The sequence below is a fragment of the Pyxicephalus adspersus genome, chromosome 4 (genome assembly GCF_032062135.1).
Source record: "Pyxicephalus adspersus chromosome 4, UCB_Pads_2.0, whole genome shotgun sequence".
NCBI classification, from domain to species: Eukaryota; Metazoa; Chordata; class Amphibia; order Anura; family Pyxicephalidae; genus Pyxicephalus; species Pyxicephalus adspersus.
Window position 1 is genome coordinate 112,624,812 of NC_092861.1, and position 20,523 is coordinate 112,645,334.

A 20,523-nucleotide genomic window follows, 5' to 3' on the forward strand; every position below is an offset into this window, starting at 1 on the left:
TGAACTTTTAAAAAGCAGAATTTGGAGCTATACCTTTCCTTCTTAATGAAGCAGTATAAAAAAAAACTATACAACTGCATAAGCACATACAATCTAATGGTATACAATGATTTAATGGCACACAAAAACAAAACATTTTGGATGCCAACAAAGTCTGACTTTTGCTTGACAGACACATAGGAATGCAGAAATTTGCCATACTTATCGAAGGTAAACAAAACTGTCTAAAATCTGGATTACATAACTATCCACTCTATGAGCTGTACAAGATAATGTAAACTGGACGAAGGACTTGGGAGGGTAGATAGGATTCAGGCATTTGTGTCTCGATTCACACCTATATGTTTTGCCCCTTATGCATCTTCATTAAAAAAATGTATAAAATGACCCCTTAAAATGTAACTGTGGGAAAGCTATGGAGGCTGTAGAAAATATTTTAACAAACAGTAAATAAGTTGTACACAAGCTCACAGTAAGACCCTGCCACAAAAACTACTACTTCACTAAATGACTGGAGTTTTGTGAGTTAAGATGTGATTGGGAGGCTGGGAGACCTGTACAACAGAGCAGAAGTAAAGAACACTGGCAGACTAAGGACACAGTAGAACAACAGATTGCAGAAAGGTAAATTTTCCACTGCTTTGCCATTGGACCCTTTACGTCCAAATGAACTATGATTACTGTGGCTTGTGTATATTGACAGCTTACAAACTGCAGTAAAAATAAAAACCCAATGTGCATCCCAATGTAACTTCAGTCACTCCTGCATTCCACAGTGGAGCTAGGACGATGTTGAAGCTTTTTTGAATAATATGCATGGAGCTGTCAAAGCCTTGGACTTGTGGTTATGTTAGGAAGAGTACGGAGTTTGAGAAGAGTAATGCCAATGGGAAGGGTAATGGAAAAGAATCATGGCATTGTTAGCCACAAAGCAGAACTAGGTGTCTGGACAGAGAAATATCAGAATCATTAAGGTAAATTACTGGTACAGATACTAAACAAAAAAAAGAATAGATTAGATAGAAAAATGATACTCTTTACCAATCACGTGTACATGTGACAAAGATTATAATGACAGAAGGTTAAAGTAATGACCGTAGGTTAAAGAAAAACGATGACCTCATAAGTCTAACGCTGTTTCTTTACTATTCAACACCCCTTGGCGGTTGAGAGAGATCAAGCTGTGTTGCTTAGCTAAACTCAAGATAAGTTAGACCATCAACCTGGCTACACTGCCTGCTAAGAATATGTATCTGAACAATAAATGTATAGAGATAAAATGTTTTGGTAGGCAGCCTTATTTTATTAATTTTAGCTGTTTATTTAGCTGTTTAAGTTTAGTTTTAAGGGTCTCAGAAAAGCTGTTCAAAGCTTGTTACATACATTGTAAATATCAAATCTTTTTCAAGCTATGTTTATGACCTAGGAATATACAATATCCTTGTGTATGAAGCTTTGATTATAGCAGCATGTATACTGTTGATGAGGTACATATATTCAAACGCGATAATACTCTAGCAACAGGTTTTTACATATTTAGCCCCCACTCATGCTTTTTATAGCCATGTAATGTGTTTAAAAAAGATGAGTTCACTCATCCATCTACAGCACTAGGCAGGGGACCAAATAAATATATTCTTATCAGTTTATGGGCCTGTACAGAAGCAGGCAAATATCTTTAGGAGTGTGTACAGATGTTGCTAGACAGTGAATGATCATACACAGACACATACGTAGCCAGTAGTCAGATGACATATCCACAATGTAATTATCAATCGCATCCTCAATCTATACTGTGGTCTGCCAAACTCCTAAGTAGTGTATCGTTGACATATGTAAGGATTAATGGTTGATATTATTAGACGAGAATGCTTCTTTACGTAAATCGTTTCTTCAACTTTTTTTAGCATCTGTACACAGCAAAAGGTGTTAAAGAGCATGTGCTATTGTTGCTGATTCTGATTAGCAATCAAATTTACAGCAACACAGCAAAAACTATACCAATTCATGTGACACTATACTTTAAAAAAATAATCAAATAGATGGGATTGATGCAGCTCTCCAGTTAAAGGACATGTTCTACCTACCTAATATATTATACTCAATATACAATATTGAATAAGAACTGCCATCAACTGAAGACAATGGCCATGTTTAACCCTAAGAAGGTAAACATGATAAAATGTTGAGGATTCCTCTTGTAACTAGGATACATCTTGTCTTAATGTCTACAAAGTGTGCTAAAAAAGCACAGGATCTGATGTTAAAAAACGGGGAAAGTGTCAACAACAACTAGGTGACCTTAACCACAAACCATCATACTTGTGTAAAAACAGTTTTAAATAGAGTGTGTTATGATGATGGTTAGTAGGAGGAATGCTTAATATAGTGTGTTCTACTGGTGATCTGGAGGTCACAGAGCTTGCATAGTGGTAAATAAATATGAGATACGTGTGTTCTGTATTATTCTATCTAAAAGGAAAGCATGGTTTGCAATCAGTCAGCGGATTCATATACTAACATTGTAGAAGGGAGCTGTAGAACACAGTCACTTTGTAACAGTAGAAAGTAGTACAGGGATCATGTTGATATAATGTTCAAAGGTAGCCTACCCCAATAACAAATAGATTTTCTTTACATTTACATAAAAATAGGGCTATGCTTTCCTAGACAAATTTACCATATCTTATTTCTATATTGAAATATACTAGTTCTCCAGTGTTTAAGAAACATATTTGCATTTGTCTCTTTACCTACAAAATAGGTGTCTCGAGCATTACATAATCAAAGAAAAGCTTTTTATTTAATCAATATAACCTAATATTAAATCTCAAAACATATTGTGAATTCCTTACACTGGCACTAATCAATATCCAATATACCTTAAGCTACGTACACCCTTTCAATGCTTCTCGCCCAATATACATCTCAGAGCCAATATCAGAAGAGAATCTGAAGTGTGTACAGCATGCGTTGTTCATCATCCAAACGACCGTCCTGGCAAATCCACGGATGATGAACAACGAACGATCGTAATGCAAGTGAAGGGGGAGAGCGCGCAGCGGGGTGCCGCTCCGTCATCCTCCCCTCTCCATAAAGCAGAACCGTGCTGTATGTACAGCATCGTTCATGCATTGTGGAGTGCTTAGTCATTGGAAAGGATCCTGAAAGATCCTTTCCAATGACTATAATTGCAAGTGTGTATGCGGCTTTATTTGATGAGCAGTAGGAGTTTGGATGAGCTGCAGCTACTTTGACTCTTATTCCAATATCCCTGGCTGTGTGTCCATAGACCCGAGTCAAGATATTTTAACAAGTCCTTTATAATTACTAGCGTTTCTGTGGCAAACAATGGAAACAAAAACAAAACAGGGAAGGCATGCTTGGTATTTGATGTTCAATCTTGGTGGTAAGAAGTTTACATCAATGTTTCTCAACCTTTTTAACATAGAGGAACTCCTGGAAATAACTTTCCGGTCTCGATGAACCCCTGCTAAAATTTCAATATTCACAGCTCACAATACATTAGTGTGGTTGGTCAGTAGGAAGAAAGCCTCTTACATTGCTAGCAGTGGGAAGAATGTCACCCTTACTAGTCATTGGTGTTAGTTAAACTGATCTGGGAGTCACAGACTGCTCATTGTTTAAGGCACCCCTAGCAACCTATGGAGAAACCCTGGTTGAGAAACACTGGTAAATTTATAAATAAAAAAACAGCAAATTGTCTGTGCTAGGATGAAATGATTGGTTGAAGTGCAGAAGTGCATCGGTAAATGCATCATGTAGGAATTGAGGGTGTGAGTTGGGGAGTAGAGTTTCAATTTTTAAGTATCTATGTACATTTATATCATCATTTTTATTTTTGCAACTTCAATCCATTAAAAAAAAGGTTCTTAATGCATTTAGAAAAAAAAAGTTTATACGACCATTCTATGTTGAGGCAGTCCAGTCAAAAATCGAGTAAAATAAACTGTAGCTATGATGAGGAAACAACTAAAGTTTAATATTCATAATCTGGCCCTAGATGCACTTTAATTCATGATCTCAAAACAATTCCAAACAATTTAGCTATTAGGTGAATGGAAATCTCACCAGTGGTTTATAATGAAGCATAAAAGTATAATGGTCATAAAATATGTTACTAACATAAATAAAAAGTAAAAGTAAATTGTTTTTGGTATCCTTTCTATATTTTTCTTAAAACTAAAACCAACTAAATCCTCAGGCATAAAATGTTTTTGTGCCATAAAAAAATAGTTTATTTTTTTTAAATATGTAAAGCAGAAAATCAAAATTTTGGAGCACTGACCAAGAGACACCTGAGACTGACCTCTGAAAGATTAGGCTGTACTGTTCTGTTTGGTTTTCCAAGGATTAGTGGTACACTGACAACATGAGCCTCCTCACTAAAGTAAGGGAAGGACCATGCACACACACACAGAGTGTCTTTGTGGCTATAAAAACACTGGCTGGTGTAGGAGTGTGGTTTCAAGAAGCACATGGGAAATTGTATCTTTAATGGTAAAAAGGGAACAGAAAGTTTGGTATATTTAAACATGGGCTCCTATTAGCCTCTCCCTTGCAGCTCGTCGGTTTGCTTATTTTCTTCCTCTGCTTACATATGGAAACAGCCAGTAGATTAGTAAGAGCATAATACAATAACAACACTGTTTCTGCAAAAAAAAAAAAATCTGACAGTATAGCATCTATCAATGCATTCAGCCAAGTATTATGTACAAGTGGGTACATAACTGACACCTAAAAATGGCCCATATAAAAGTTCAATAGAGAAATATATCTGCACAACATCTAACGTGTGTATTGTAGATTAAAAGTGAATGACATATTTTGTTCATTGTAGTGTTTCTATGTCAACACATTTGTTTTGACTTATTACATCCAGCAGTTGGGTAAATTGTATCCATGCCCTCATTTTCTGTCTTATTTCACACAATTCAAAACCAGTATTGTTGCACAATCTTTATTAAATGTCAAAATCTAACGTATATTAATTTAGATTAACAAATATTCTGAAGAAAGAAAAACACTCCAACCCTGAAACTGACCGGAAACCAGAGTTTCCTGGATCGTGACCAATGAAAAGATGAAGGATATGCAGTACTTATGCACAACATACCTGTTTTAGGAAGCTATAGACAGTACAAAGGTTACAACATTTCTACTGACAAATTTTGATCGCCATTTCCTTGATCTGTACAAAATCAAAGAAACACGTCCAAGGATACAAATTGGGCCACTCCTTAACCACTCTCTCATCCCACCCCCATCCCCTTTACCACTCTGTTCTCTACTATATATTCCAAAACTTAAAGTACTCCTGTGCCTAAGCTACAAACTTTAAACTATTAACATATTCCTAGATTTAAGTTAAAGATCCTTAATAATAGCTCTGACCTTTCTAGGGGCTTTAAAATGAAGGTGAAAGACCTGTTGGTAGTTCGAGTTTGTGGATTGGCAGCCTAACAAAATCTGTTTTCATAGAAAAACCCACAGCTTCTCTTCTGAAGTTTTAAAATGAATATTAGGCTTATAGATAAATAGAACATGTTTAAAGTGGTTTTCTGTTTGTTAAGAACAGCTAAATGAATAAGAATATAAATGAAAAGACACAGGGTCACCTAAAGGAAAAGAAAACTGGAGCACTATGTATCATTATGAACTTGTTTGTTGGTTTATAAGGTTAATAAGGTTATCACCTTTAGTGTTCTCCCCAGCCGTATTTCGCCAGGTGCACCACCCTACACTTCAGTACCCATCTGGCTTTTTTTGGGTGGCTACTGAAGAGTTAGTCACAATAAAGGGGCTCCCACCCACCTACAATTTCTTCTCACCCAGCTTCAAACAATTTCTGGGTTGACCACTGACCTTTTTTTTATTATCCTTCCCTACTTATCAGGGTTGTTGATCTCCTGCAGCCACTTCCGGCCTTCATGCATGCTTTCTAGTGCTTTCTGCATGGTATGTTTTAGGGGCAGGGTTTCTTATAATAATGGACCTTGCCAGTGCATTGCTCGCCAGATAAGCACTTGTAGTCTGCACATAGAAAGCATGTCACAGGATACAGAAGAACATGCCATGTTCAAATTTAGCTTTTATGAAAGCAGTGTAAACAGCAAGCATTTGAACTGTCAGTTTGTTGATAATATGTTAATATTCCCCTCATAACTCCTAACGAAACAGTAATTTTAACACAAATACCAACATATTGTCACAAAATACATAGCTGTGGTAAGTCACATAGGCCTATAAAGTAAATGTCTTAGATAAATTACCCTCAGATTCTGAGGAGTAAAACAGATAGCAGTGCTAGGTCTCAGGTTCAAATCTCAGCCAGTGGAGCCTGCAGGTTCAGCTCATTTTTGTGTGGGTTTCCTCCCACATTCCAAAAACATGAAGCCCCCACCCCCCCAAAAAAAAAATTGACCTTGGACTGTGTTAAAGACATATGACTATGGTAGGGCCTTTTTATTGTGTGCCCCATGAGAGACATCTAGTGGCAATGACAATGGACTTTGTACAGTGCTACATAATATGTTGGTGCTATATAAATACTGTGTAATAATATTAATAATAGTATCAGAATTCTAATGTTTTATACAAAGAGGGGACCTTACCATAATCTTCCCCCTCCAGTCCAATGGGCCCAGATTGTGGAGTCTCCCCATTCTTGAGACAATTATGAATATATGTTGCCTTCCACCTAGCATATTTTCTGTGCTGAACATTCTGAAAGAAAAACAAATTCAAAGTGTCTTTATTTGTGGTGTTGATATAGTATACTATTGTTACAAAGAAAGCAAAAGGTAAACTTTAATTTCACAACAATTGTGTCAGACAAAGTTATATATATCTTCCATGCATAATGTACTAACATGCAGCACCACTGAAAACATTGCTCTAAAAAAAAATCAGATTAATGTTCAAATGAATACCAGTTGATTTACTTTTAGGTATCTATTGATTTTTGTTTTGAACAACTTGTTTGTTAGATTTTCTCTGTTCACAACCTGTTTGGAGTAATCAAATCAAATGTTGAGTAAAACCCCTTACATAACTTCCCGCCTTTCCCGCATATTCATTGTTTTTGTTTTTGTTTTTGGTAATACAGAGATTTGGATTGGGACAGTTTGGAATTGGATTGGAATTGGATCATGTGCTAGGAGCAACTGAATCCCTTGAGCCAAAAACTAAAAGGACTCAAATAAAATGGGTCTGATTTATTAAAGCTCTTTAAGGCTGGAGAGGATACATTAGTGAAGCTGGGTGATTCAACAATCCTGGAATTGATTTCCTAATAGTTCTTTGCCATTTTTTAGCAAATGTTTTGAATACTGGACCACATCCATTCTAGGTTTTCTGGATCACCCAGCTTAACTGCTGAAAGTGTATCCTCTCCAGCCAACATGCCCCATGATACAATAGTATTAAATATTTTAGGTTTTTTACTAATGACCTGCTGTCTCTAAGCAATGCTTAATTACCTAATGCCACCACATTACATAAGATGGTTTTAGCTATTTTACCCCTTAAGGAGAGCTAGGTAATATCTGGTATGCGCTAAAAAAAACCTTTTTCTGTGAATATTTACCAACTGATTACAAAGTATCTGGGTTTTTACTATCAAGGACTAAGGCCCAAGACAGGTTCTCAAATTGTGCGTTTGGCTTGCTAATATAAATCTCTTTAATAAAAGTTTAGACCATTGCTAAAAAAAAATCTAAAAAAAATCTAAATTATTATTTAGTGAAAGTTATATTCCAAAAATAATATATGGGCCTACTACTAATGCCGTATAACTCTTGCTAATTGAAGCAGAAAGAATAGGTCACAACATTGTTCCCTGAATTTTTCAATAATTCTTTGGGTTTGCCACACATAATAGGATCTGGGTGTACAAACTATTGAGCTTATTATCATTGTACTGAAAAATAAATGCACAAGCTTAAAGAAAATGTGTTCAAAATAATTTAATGCTGTAAGAAACAATTATTTGGTCTACTAGAAACATTTTGATTGGATTTAACATAAGAGTAAATTTGGCTGCTCGAACCTTTTCTATAAATCATTCTCGACATTTGTTTTTCTATAAATCATTCTCGACAATGCAGTGCAGATGTTTTCTGCTACAGTTGTCCACCTGAACCTTTCAAAAACATTTTTTTGATCGGTAGTGACACATTTAATAAATCTGAAAAAAATGCAATAAACCAATTTCATTAGTCATTTTCTCCTTGGAGAAAATATCCTAATGGTGCTTATAAATTTACCACTCAGTGTGTTATCACAACCAGTTCCCACACATTGAATATAGCATAGTAAACTGATTAAACTGATCCCTCAAAGCACAAACTTTGACAAAGATTATTAGTAGGTTTGCTGGAACTACACCAAACTAAAGTTTTGAATGTCTGCAAATAAAGACATAGATAGCCTGAGGTTAAGTGAGAGTTTGTACAGTGTAATAAGAAAGCAATCAATTAGCAATAAATAAAAAAAGTGGATTAAAAAATGACAAGCCACACAAGTGGCGGAGTCAAGAATGCTTTAGTCATTTTATTTTGCTTAGACCCCTAATATTTGTTTTAATTTGATGTAAAATATTGTTTATTTGGAAGATTCAGACAAAATGTAGACACTGTATCATTGAGAAACCAACCTGGTAGGTCAAGTTTGCAAGATGACTTAGTTTTAAAACAGCACTGCCCTGTAGACAGCAGCTGTCAGCACCTTGCAAATCATTAAAGGACACATACAGATAGATAAATGAACACAAATAAGAGATATTATAGGAACTACACAAGCACCAAGGTCTCAAATGATCACAGGTCATAAACTACATCAATAGTAAGTTAAAGGGAATTTGGCTTAACAGATGAACTATCTACAAAACCCTACAAAATTTAAAATGAGAAGAGCATTCCATTATTTTTGTCAAGTAGTAAAGACATTCGTAGTCCCTCATTAAACATTTTCAATCGCTCCCTGTTTATCCTTGGTGTTTACTCCTCCTTTATATTTCTTTGTTGCACAAGAGCTCAACTCTTCCATCAGCTATAGTAGAGGGTTCCTGCACATAACTTTGAATTACACCATTACTGCTCATGACCAACTCCATGGTAAATTCTCCCACAGTAAAGCAGATGCAAGAACTTTTATTTGGTTGTGGATATCTCTTCTTTCTATACCATTATAAAAATTCTCCATTGCATGCTAAGCTGCTTCAAGATTGTGCAGTGACCTTGAGTGCTTTTTGCTTGTAGCTTCGGGTAGTTAATTTTTGCATTAATATTTATCCTATTACCAAAATTTTTACTTGATATAAAAGGGAAGATAGCCCTTATATATAAAGTAAAAATTTGTTTGCCCCGTTAATTTTTTTTTTAGGGGGGGGGCCCTCCCCCTCTGTCTTTACCGCTGCCACAGTAAAGACTAATTTGGAGCCCAGAGCCTGATAAAAAGTGCTGATCTCTAGCATGCATACTTTTTTCTTACAGGTACAGGTGGCTATGCCATCTGATCTTGCGCATTCACACTGCAAGATTGCATACCGTAGCCGGAAGAAGATGGCAGAAGACGGCTGGGATGAAGAAGGATTCCAGTACAGCCAAAGACCAAATCAGGGCAAGGGAGGGATCAGGGGGTCTGCAGAAGTAAAGGTAGGTGGTATGTTTATGACAGTTCCACTTTAAGTGCATGGGTGGCCCAAGTCTATGGCTAAATTACTACTGATATACCATCCTGGAGTGATATGACTCCTCAAATGTAACAAATGTTTGCCAATTAGAATGTATATACTAGATACATTCCGTGTTCATATTCTAGTGATTGAAATGAAATCAGTGTACAGGGAAAGAACAGTAAAAGAATTCATAAAATTACACATATTTAATGCAATGTAAAAATATTTTTTCCAATCAAATGTTTTGCATTTAAGATGAATGCAGTTAGCAATCTGCCAGTGTTCAGTGGGTTGGCTGTATTAAAGGAATGTTATTAAATTGTTTCAATCGGAAGTCTTTTTTTAGAGGAACATTTGAAATCTACGTGCTGAAAGAACAATTGTTAGCAGTCATAGAAAAACAGAACACAGCAAAGCCATTTAATGCAGCTGTAAAATAGTAATAATGTAGTTGACAACAATAACATTACTGTGTAATGTGACTATCTGCCTTTCTCCAGTATCCCTTATCGCCTCTGCATTTCATACAACACTGCATTTTGGCCATGATGTATCTTGCCTTGTACATATTTTCTGATCCCTATGCTCTTGACTCCAAGTTGTACATACTCCTAAATGTTGTGCAAACTCCTGACACCTGCACTCTACAAGCCATGTTGTACTAATCCCTGTGATCTAAACGCCATCCTTTACACACTGCTAACCCCTAAACTACATAGTGTATTGTACATACTTCTAATATGTAAACTCTACAGAGCATGTTGTACATACTCCTGATCTCTTTATAAACCATGTAATATTTATTCCTGATCCCTGCATCCTACATGATATGCAAATGCAAAACCCTTGTACTTTACTCTACATACCATGTTGTGCATACTTCTGAACCCTGAACTCCACATGACGCATGTACATATTCCTGAGGATGTACACACAGTCATTTTTCCTAAAGTCTGAACTGGGTAGTAAAATCTAGAGATGATGCACTACTCTGTGTTAAATTTTTGTTGTCTTCATTTGGTTAACTTAGAGTTTTAAACTGCAAGTTGCTGTACCGACTCTACCACTATAAAAAAAAAAACTCCCAGTTTGGACGGTCCACTCAAAAAGACAAGGCTGCTATGTTTGCAGGCTCAATCAAAGCTTACTGTAGCTACTGCTAAGACTTGTACAGTGATTAGGAAGATTTTTACCTCTATAAAATATTTCCAATTTTTCTTTTTGCTTTACTACCCCCCCTGTTTTCTATTATGCTGGTATACATCTGACATGTGTGTCAAAACTGTCAAAATCATTGTGCTGTGAATATGCAGCGTTGGTTGCTGGGGTGGCTGGTAATACCTGCTTTCCCTGGGATTGCCAGGACTAAAATTCTTGAGTTCCTACATGAGTATTACATCATCCCAGCCAATCAAGTTGGCCAAAGATCGCAACTAAGAAGAAAAGGAAAACCATGTTGGGAAAGCCCTGCGTTGGAACAGGGACAAGTAACTATAACAAGGTTTAGTTCTGGCTAATGTACTTATTCTAGTGAAACACTAAAATATGCTCTAAGCACATTGACTTATAAAACACTTTGTTGTACCATCCTCTTTATTTTCAATAATTTTTTATTATTTTCAATTTTATTGAGGAAAAAAAAACACCCAAAATTGCTCTAAAACTAGAACTACTGCCTATGGCATCAAAGTAATAATTTAATGAAAAGCTAACTTGTAAAGCTTCATTGTTTTGCTTTAAATTACAATGTGAACAAATCTCTTGTAACTAGATTCACATGTAACTTTGCCCATCCAGCCGGCTTGCAGTTACCATAAACGTCCTTCTGGGGATACCGCACACTGAATGGACCATTGTACAAGATCTGACACAGGTCAATGCATGCTTGAAAACAGACTATTAAGTATCTGAGCTTCAAAAAAACACATGTACTACATAAAACTGTTGGGTAAGGTCTTTCAGCTTTAGTGACACAATACCAACTGTTAGTGCAACAATTTAACCGCCAGTGCTTAGACTCAACAATCAGTTTATCTGATACAGACATGCTGATGAAAAAAGTGACAGCATCATATATTTTTATATTTTATATTATAAACTATGGGTATTGTATACATCTCCTGTGGTATAATGTCAAATTCTCCTACTTTCCTACAAGCTCCAATGACAAAATTAGGTACTTAGATATAATATATTTACCAGACTGTCAACGAATCAGTACTAAAATAATTTCAACAACCTTAAAAGGGTTATACTTTCTAATATCATGCTCCAACTACACACATGGTATCAGTTCAAACAAAAAGGAATCCCTTTTAACAAACCCTCCAGTGAATTCCTTCTTCTTTAAAGTGGACCTAAACTAAAATTTTTACCTTGCATAAAAGGGGTAGAAAACCCCTTTATATGAGGTAAAAATTGACATTTTTGGGCCCTCCCCTTTCTGACATTCGCTGAAGTGAGACAGAATGGGAGCGCAGAGTCTGCTGGGATACATACATCGGGGATCCCCGGGGGCTTCTGGCTGCTCCTAATGTGCAGTGAGATTGGAACTCTTTTTTCTCATCAATATCACCGATCTCACACCTGCACAGTGTGAGATTAGGTGATTTATGAAGAAGGGGAATGAAGATGGGGGTCCCAGGCTCTTCCTCCGTGCCAGGACAAAGGAGGATACCAGGACGACGAGGGACCCAATCCAGGAAACCCAGGTGACGGAGTTTTTTTTTCCCCAGTTTACTTTCGGTTTAAGAATATGTAAATTCTAAAAATAAATGTATTTTCTCCCTTTCTGTCTGTATACCACATAAAAGTTTTTGATTTTGTTTTATCTGATCAAAAAGTGCAAACAAATACCAGAGGATCCTACCAGAAAATTAGGGAACTTAAAACAGTGCAGAATAGACAAGTAATCATTTCAGCATTGTTCCCATTTTTCCCTCTGTGGTTTACTGTAGCTAATGGATGTATTGAAGAACAAATATACGAATTGAATGACAAAATCTAGTAAACAGGAAATAACACAATACCATACAGTTATTGTACAGTCGTATGCATGAAAAATTTGGAAACAAAACATAACTCACCTCCTCAGTGAGTTCGCCAAATACAGTTAACGTGTCAAGCAAAAGGCTAGCTGTGTAGAAAGACTTTATCATATTCCTGGAAAAAAAAAAAATTGTTAGGTACAATTAGTAACATTTTTACTTACCTTGGTTCTTGTTCCCTTAGCTGCCAGTGCTCTCAGGCTCTTAGTATTCTTACAATGCAGGACTGCAGATCTATACTATATTACTATATGAATGATATTAGAGGCCTGCAACTGCTGAATGGAGCACTGAAGAAAAGAGGCTATTCATATACAAGCATTTATCCTTGGAGTGCAGAAAAGGCCCACTACAAAGACACACTGGCATATAAAAATTTGTAATTACACATTTACCTGCACGTTTAATGTAATGTTGCATGCCTGCATTCAAATTTTCAGTTAAGCATATATGTCTTCAAAACTTAGCATACCTTTTATTTATACAATTTCTGTTACTATGAAAGGGAGTTGAGATTTAGTCACCTTTAACTTACAACTGCATTTTGTATACCATGTTTTATATTCAGTAAAAAAAAACTCTACAGTCTGCACCTTCCCACTCTGCTTACTGTACCTATCAGCTACACCACTCTTCTCTCTACACACTGTGCTAAATATTTTGTATTATACATGGCACAACTCCACTCTACATATTGGGCTTGATTTCTTAAAGCTCTCCAATTCTAGAGAGGAGTATGTGAGAACCTGGGTGACCTAGGAAACCTGGAACAGATCTGGTCCAGGATTGAAAATACTTGCCAACTAATAGCATTTGTTTTCTAATAAATCCATTGGTTCTCTCATAAATCTCTTCTCCAGTCTTGGAAAAATTAGTAAATCAGGCTCATTGTGGCAAAAGTGGTTTGGGTCCCTAAAAAAAATCTTCTAAAGTTCTACACTGCACACTTTACAATGCTGCACTTTATATACGCCAAACTATTTCTCTATGTACACTATACTGTACATGTGCTGAGCATTCCTTACTGCATACCCTTTAACCATGTACACTGTGCTGTAGATTCTATACTTGTCATGGCTATACACCCTGTTGTATGTTATACACTGCACTCTTCTACATTTTATACATTAAACTGCTCTACTGTCCATTTCAATTGTTACAATTTATCATTAGGGAAGGTGTGTTTTGGTGGGAACTAAAATCAGAATAATTTGCCATTTGATGCTTTTGCTATACCCCAGTTCTCTGCAATGATTATAAGAGTTTTATAGGCATCGAGCACCAAGTACTTATCAAAATGTGGGAATGGTCAAAACACTTTAAAGGGTGAGGCTTACCTTTTAAAAATAGTTGGGAAAAAACACAATAACAGTACAGCCTTTCTAATGCTAACCACAACTTGCTTGCAATGATGTGCATTTCCATTTTTGGCATGATTGAACCTTTATTGGACTGACTGGACTACTTATAAAATTCGGCAAAAGTGATTTAAAGTAAATTTAACCAAATAAGGGTTATAAAGTAAATCTTTGGATACGTTTACTTAAGTAGAATAACTTGTCTAAAAAGGCACACATTGAGAATAAGCCTTTACGGAGAAAGGCTTTTGGAAATAGTTTGTAATCTCTCCCAGTGCACATGAGAAACAAAAACACAGTAGTGGTAATAGGCAGCTGTTTATTCCAAACCTAGGATAATTGGTATTATATAGCATTTCCTTCCCTGCAGCAATGACCAGTTCCAGATGTGTGACCTGTAAACATGATCTTATAAAACAACAGCACGCTCAGAGGCAAGACCTCATTACTACTCAGAAAGAACACAGAGTTTGCCACAAAATGGTCAAACCACAAGAGAGGAACTTAAATGAGTGGAGACGACCTCTGTGCAAACTTTAGGCTATAGAGCCAACTTTATACATGCTGTATTTTACACAGGCGGAAACTATAACCTATAAAAGAAAAATGTCAGTTTTTAAAGATAAGAAAATTTACCCTTTGAAGGTAGAAAAGAAATTACATTATGCCTGGAATAATTGATAGTTGTACAGCCCTGCAATACTATAGCAGAACTAGTACTATAATCTCTTTCATTTTCATTGATGTCTGACTATTCTCCTTATATCCAATTCCAAGTCACCCTTCCCCATTTTATTGTATTTATGTGTTATTATAAAGGCTTGTATAAATGTACTTTAATTTATGGATAAAACATTATCTCTTTTATTCTAGAAATGTTGTTAAATATCACACCCTGAAAAGCAGTAATTAACAAATCACAGTTCCAAAGTAATCATAAGCAATAAAACGTCACCTGACAATCAGGAAATGTTGCCTTTGCTCCAAAGCTATTAGCACTACACTATTGGCTGTAAAGTATTTGAGATTCTAAGCTGCCTGGGTGGTTATATATTGTCTGCTGTTCCAAACAGAAGGGTGTGACATCCTGAAGAAAGGGACAGAAAAATAATAAAAAAAAATTGCTTTAAAGCTCCTGTAAAAATACAACAGAGGCTAAGGCAATTTTCGCCAAATAACTTTATTAATAATTATTTAAAATAATTATTTACAAATATTTATTATACCTTTAAAGTTGTTCTTTCATAGTTATGTAAAACAGCAAGCCTTCTACTCGACAACATTTTAGCCCTTTTACCTATATGAAAAACAAATTTTTCTTACCCAGAATCTGATTGTTAACTAAACAGGCAGCAAATAAAAAAAAATAATAAAAATAATATATAATAATATAAAAACAGAGAGGAAAATTATTTGTATTACTGAGATGTAAGGGCTTTTTCTTTTATAGCAAAAGAGACTTTGTCAAATTTTGCCATAAATTTTGCAGTAAGGTTTTTACTGCAAAATGTAGTTTATTCTATAATAAAAGCCCCTTTTCTGACTGCTAACATTCTTCTGGCATACCATGGGAGTCAGCAGTAATTCCCATGCACATGAGTAGTAGTAATGCTATCCTAACCAATCAAAGTAGCCAAAAGGTGGCAAAGCTGAAAAAAAAAAAAACAGAAACGTATCAGCTGCATTGATGGTGTGGAAAAGAAAAATATGTAGATAGTACCTAGTTTTGGTAAAAATGTGCAAATTTGCTTACACATTATGGCAATAGTAGTTTGGGTCTTTAATAACTAGTTTAGCTTTTACTACCACAAGAACAAACGCAACCATACCCATGTTTTTTTTAGAACACAAAGATTATAAATTGAATGTACGTACTTATGGAACTTCCCAGCTCTGTCTTCATTGTCTGCATACAGGAACATTTTCAGTGCATAATTCTCCACGTGGGCGCTGCCAACAATTTCCTGAGTTATGGAGTCGCAGTCTCCAAGCTGTTTCTTTAGCTGTATGAAGAGCCCATAATTAAATGGTTGATCTTTTTACATTTAAAAATAACAATAAATATAATATGCTGTAAGATACATAGACAGATTTTTCCGTACCTAGATCTATTATTACAATTCACAGTTCCGATGAATCAGTAGGATCCATTTCCATATCATCATGTGACAAGCTGCCACAGCTTGAAAATAAAGTTTTAAAACAGTAATGCTCATTGATATTACTATTTATACAAGTTTGAAAAATGAACTTTGGATTGAAAATAAAGAATCAGTTAACCTGGTATTGTATATTCCAAGGGTTTAAGTTTAGCAAGATTTAATTCAATAAAAAAGGGAAAAAAAAAAAGAGAGAGAGAGAATGTGCAGGTAATACCATTTTGTGTAAGAAAGCACCATTTTTCTGAAAGACTGTAGTAGTGGGCATTAATAATTTCCACCAGTTAACAAAATATACAACAATCTAAATTTTGAACCTTAAGTTTTCTCAACCACATACACAAATACCCATCTCAGTATCCCATCAGAGGAGAACTAGATGGTCACTTGTCATCTGGTAGAAACGTCTGCAACTTCTTGCTAGCAGCCTTCATTATTCGCAGGCTAAGCTTCTCCTGCTTCATTTCCTTAACCCTCACAAGCTACCTTGTTTATACTAATTGGGTCATGTGGTCATTTTCATTTCCTGGGTGTCTTCCTTATTATACGAAAGGGAAAATATACCAATGGATCCCTTGCAGTAGCTTTTGAACCAAATGGTACTTTTTCTTTGCACATGGCACTATCAAATAAGGTGTTTAACATCATTCTATAACCCTAAGATTTTAAAAGCTAATTTGCATTAAGCTTAACTATAAAGATTACAGTTATGTTTGACATGTGTATGTATTGACAGTTATGTTTAAAATTTAATGTAACAAGTAAAAAATGAGATTTCCACCTGCAATACCCTGTAGTACTTGCACAAGACTAAGATATTCATGTGTGCATTTATATGAGCTGATAATGAACACTGTGACAGCGGTGGGGTACAAAGGGACTACTCCCTTAGCCTGTTGCTGATTTTTTATTGGCCCATCACGCATTGAAGTCATAGAGCTGGCTTATCCGTGCTGGCTAACTGCAGCAGAGAAAAGTCCTTTCACTAGGCTAAATGTGGAGATACAGTGGACAGTAATACTTTTGGATGACCATACAGCTTCCTTTAAATCACTAGTGTTCCATTATTATGTTAAAATATAACATTATTACTGATTAGGAAACCTACCAGAGGGAGATGCTATTAAACATTATGTTTTCACTTAGCCCTAGATATAGCCAAAATCATAAATGACCAACATCAAAACTTAAGGCTGCATTTAGTGCACTTCCATCTCAGAAACCCAGAGAAATGAAAACATGAGAAAATGGAACCTGTCAATTCAATAACCCTACAATGTAAAGACATGTAGTCCTCTGGACATATTTGCATTATTCTGCTGAGGAAAAGGGGATTTCCCTTTACTTTGTAATGCAAAGATAGGGGTATCCCCCTTTTACACTGTTGTTACTCAGACCAGTTTCTCTAGTTTCTAGAAGCAGTTTGTTCTTCTTATACAGTTAATTCAACTAGAACAGACAATGCCACTATATTGTATTTTTGTGTGGGATCTTGTAGATCAATCATTTAATTTTTTCAAAAACTCTGGTGGTAAGATGATGGTAGTGTGAGTTAATTTACTAAAAGCCACAATAAATGAGTGACTTATAGCTGGATTCATTAGTTATATGTTTATTTTTTATTATAATGTATTATTTTATAATATTTTATATTATAGTGATTAGGATAAAGGGGCCCAATGTATTTGTTAAACTGCTGGCAATCATCCAAAAGGATTAACCAGTGTCTTGGTACCCAACCTTGACACTTTAAGGCTACATACACACTTGCAATGATTCTCGTCCCATAATCGGCTCAGGGCCGATATCAGACAAGAATCTTGAATCTGTACAGTGCCCATCGTCCTGGCGGATCCACAGATGAACAATCGTAATAGAAGTGAAGAGGGAGAGCGCGCAGCGGGGTGATGCTCGGTCGCTCTCCACCTCCCCTCTCCATAGAGCAGAACGGTGCTGTATGTACAGCACTCATTCATGCATCTTGCAGTCCTTACTCGTTGGAAAGGATCGGGAAAGATCCTTTCCAGCGACAATTATTGCACGTGTTTACCCAACTTTAGTTTTTTTATGCTTATTCAGTACTCATCTAAATGGGCCTGTTTATTTATTTCACACTAAACTGTTATATGCTGTCTATCTCTTTTAAATTTTTACTTTTACTACTTATTATTTTATGTCTTTGATCTTGTATAGTAGACCTTACTGAGAGAAACAATTCCACAGCAGGGGCTGTTGGTAGCAAATAAAGTGGAAGTGTTGACTTGTAAAGGGTTTGTAATATCAGTGATCTCTAGCACTCCTATATACAACATCAGTCTATAAATATCTCCAGGATTATGTCTTCAGTATCCAACAACTTCCTTTGGCTCCTCTATGTCAAGTATGTTGACCACCACTAAACTAATGAATGCAGAGTTAGTCAGTTTGCAGACTTAACAAGTTATTCCTTAATACACCAAGAATTATAAAGCAGTAAAAACAAAATCAGATGACAATCATCGTTCATTTTAGAGTCCTGGCAGATGCCCCATTATAAAAGCAATCATGTTTAGAAAGGTGGCAGTGGGATTACTTCACTCAATTGTAACAAACCCAGTGAACTCTGAGTCATGTGTCAAAAGGTCACATTACACACTGGTGATTCACATCTTTATTTTCTCAGTTCTATGTTTTGCTTCATTGATGCCACTGGGGAAGTCTAATTATGACAAATAATTTTCTTGAAATAATTCCAATACACATTATCAGATTTAAGGCAGGTAAATTCTGAGGAATATACATGCAAACAATAAAAAAACTGAATGTAAAAACTTCTTTTAGGTCATCCAGATATATCAATGGATATTAGTTGGTGGTTTTTGGAAAGGGTCAGTTACACTTATCCATGTGCTGACTTTTCTGTTAGCTAAGTGACCCAAGTTTGTGCGCCTGATTGAATAAAGCTCTCCAAGGCTGGAGAGGATACACTTTCATCAGTGACACTGGGTAATCTAGCAAACCTGGAATTTCTTAAAAGTAATTTGCTATTTGTTTGCAAATGATTTCAATCCTGGACCAGATCCATTCCAGGTTTGCTGGATCACCCAGGTTCACTGTTTAAAGTGTATCTGCTCGAGCCTTGGAGAGCTTTAATAAATCAGGGACCTGTGTGTTCTTTACCTCCTGTTCTTGCTACGCTATAATTGGAATTAGTCTCTGCAAATGGCCCTTTAGACTTCTACTGCAATGAATTGTGGAAAAAAACATGTACTTTACCCGGAAAATACAAAAAAAAGAGAAGGAAGGAATTTACACAACTCATTCTGCCTTCACAGTGCAAAATAGGGTGGCGTAGGAAAAAGAACATGGAAGGAGGGAGGAGAAGATGTAGGTGCCTGGCGCTCTCTCTGCAACGCTGGACCTGATGGAAGAAACAGACAGACGGATAGACTGCTCTACGGGATCAAAAGTAAGTGTGATTTTTTTGTTTTGGGTTAGTTTTGGGTTTACTTCCACTTTAAGAAAAACAGTAAGAACAACTACTGCTCAATAATATTTTGTAAAGGCATTCTTTAGGATCCTACAGACACATGGGGTCTATTAATAAATGTTTTCCCTAAACTTCTACCCAATTTTTTTTAATTTTTTTTGCTCAACTAGATAATGCGTGAATCCACTTTTTTTGACGATTCAAACAATTTTCTAATTGAATCCAATGTGAAAAAGGTGTGAAAAAATTCTGGTGAATGTTGGGTTCAAACATCTATATAACGACCCAATAATGTCAGCAATCTTCGACCTTTAGTATGAAGATGAGTAAACTGTTTTGAATGCTTTAACAGCAGAAAGATTATTCAGATTGCTGTTTCAGTATTTGAAAGGCTTCTTTTAAAAAATGTCTTAAAATACAAGAGGCCTTGAGTTTCCTAATAAAATATAATAAAAAAGCAAATAGCACCAGCACTGTTACAACAGGTGGACTTGGAGCACATAAATCGACTTACTGTTCTCTGTAGAGGAAATATCTAGTTATTTCGCAGAAAACAAAAAACAGGATTATCATACATCCTACTGGCCTTCAGGTTTGAAACTGCCAAGAGGGTTTAAATGGGGGCATTGAGCCTGGGATTGCTTGTGTTTTCTTAGCCAGTGTACATATGCAAAAATTCATCTTGCAGACTAGACATTTACTTTATTAAAACCTCTGGCACTTTTTCCCACAAAACACACAGGAGCATAGCCAAGTTAACCTACCAGACAATTTCACCAAAAGGTAAATG

The 20,523-nt window shown here is 35.9% G+C and overlaps 1 protein-coding gene across 1 annotated transcript in view; it reads right to left on the reverse strand.

The window, feature by feature from the left end:
• Nucleotides 1–20,523, reverse strand: part of VTA1 (vesicle trafficking 1) — a 110,827-nt gene that overhangs the window by 30,197 nt on the left and 60,107 nt on the right. The window contains exons 3-5 of the mRNA XM_072409306.1: nt 15,981–16,108; nt 12,787–12,862; nt 6,636–6,747 (exon numbers count right to left, since the gene is read on the reverse strand). Of these exons, the coding sequence (XP_072265407.1) occupies nt 6,636–6,747; nt 12,787–12,862; nt 15,981–16,108 (316 nt within the window). The remainder of the gene's footprint in view (nt 1–6,635; nt 6,748–12,786; nt 12,863–15,980; nt 16,109–20,523) is intronic.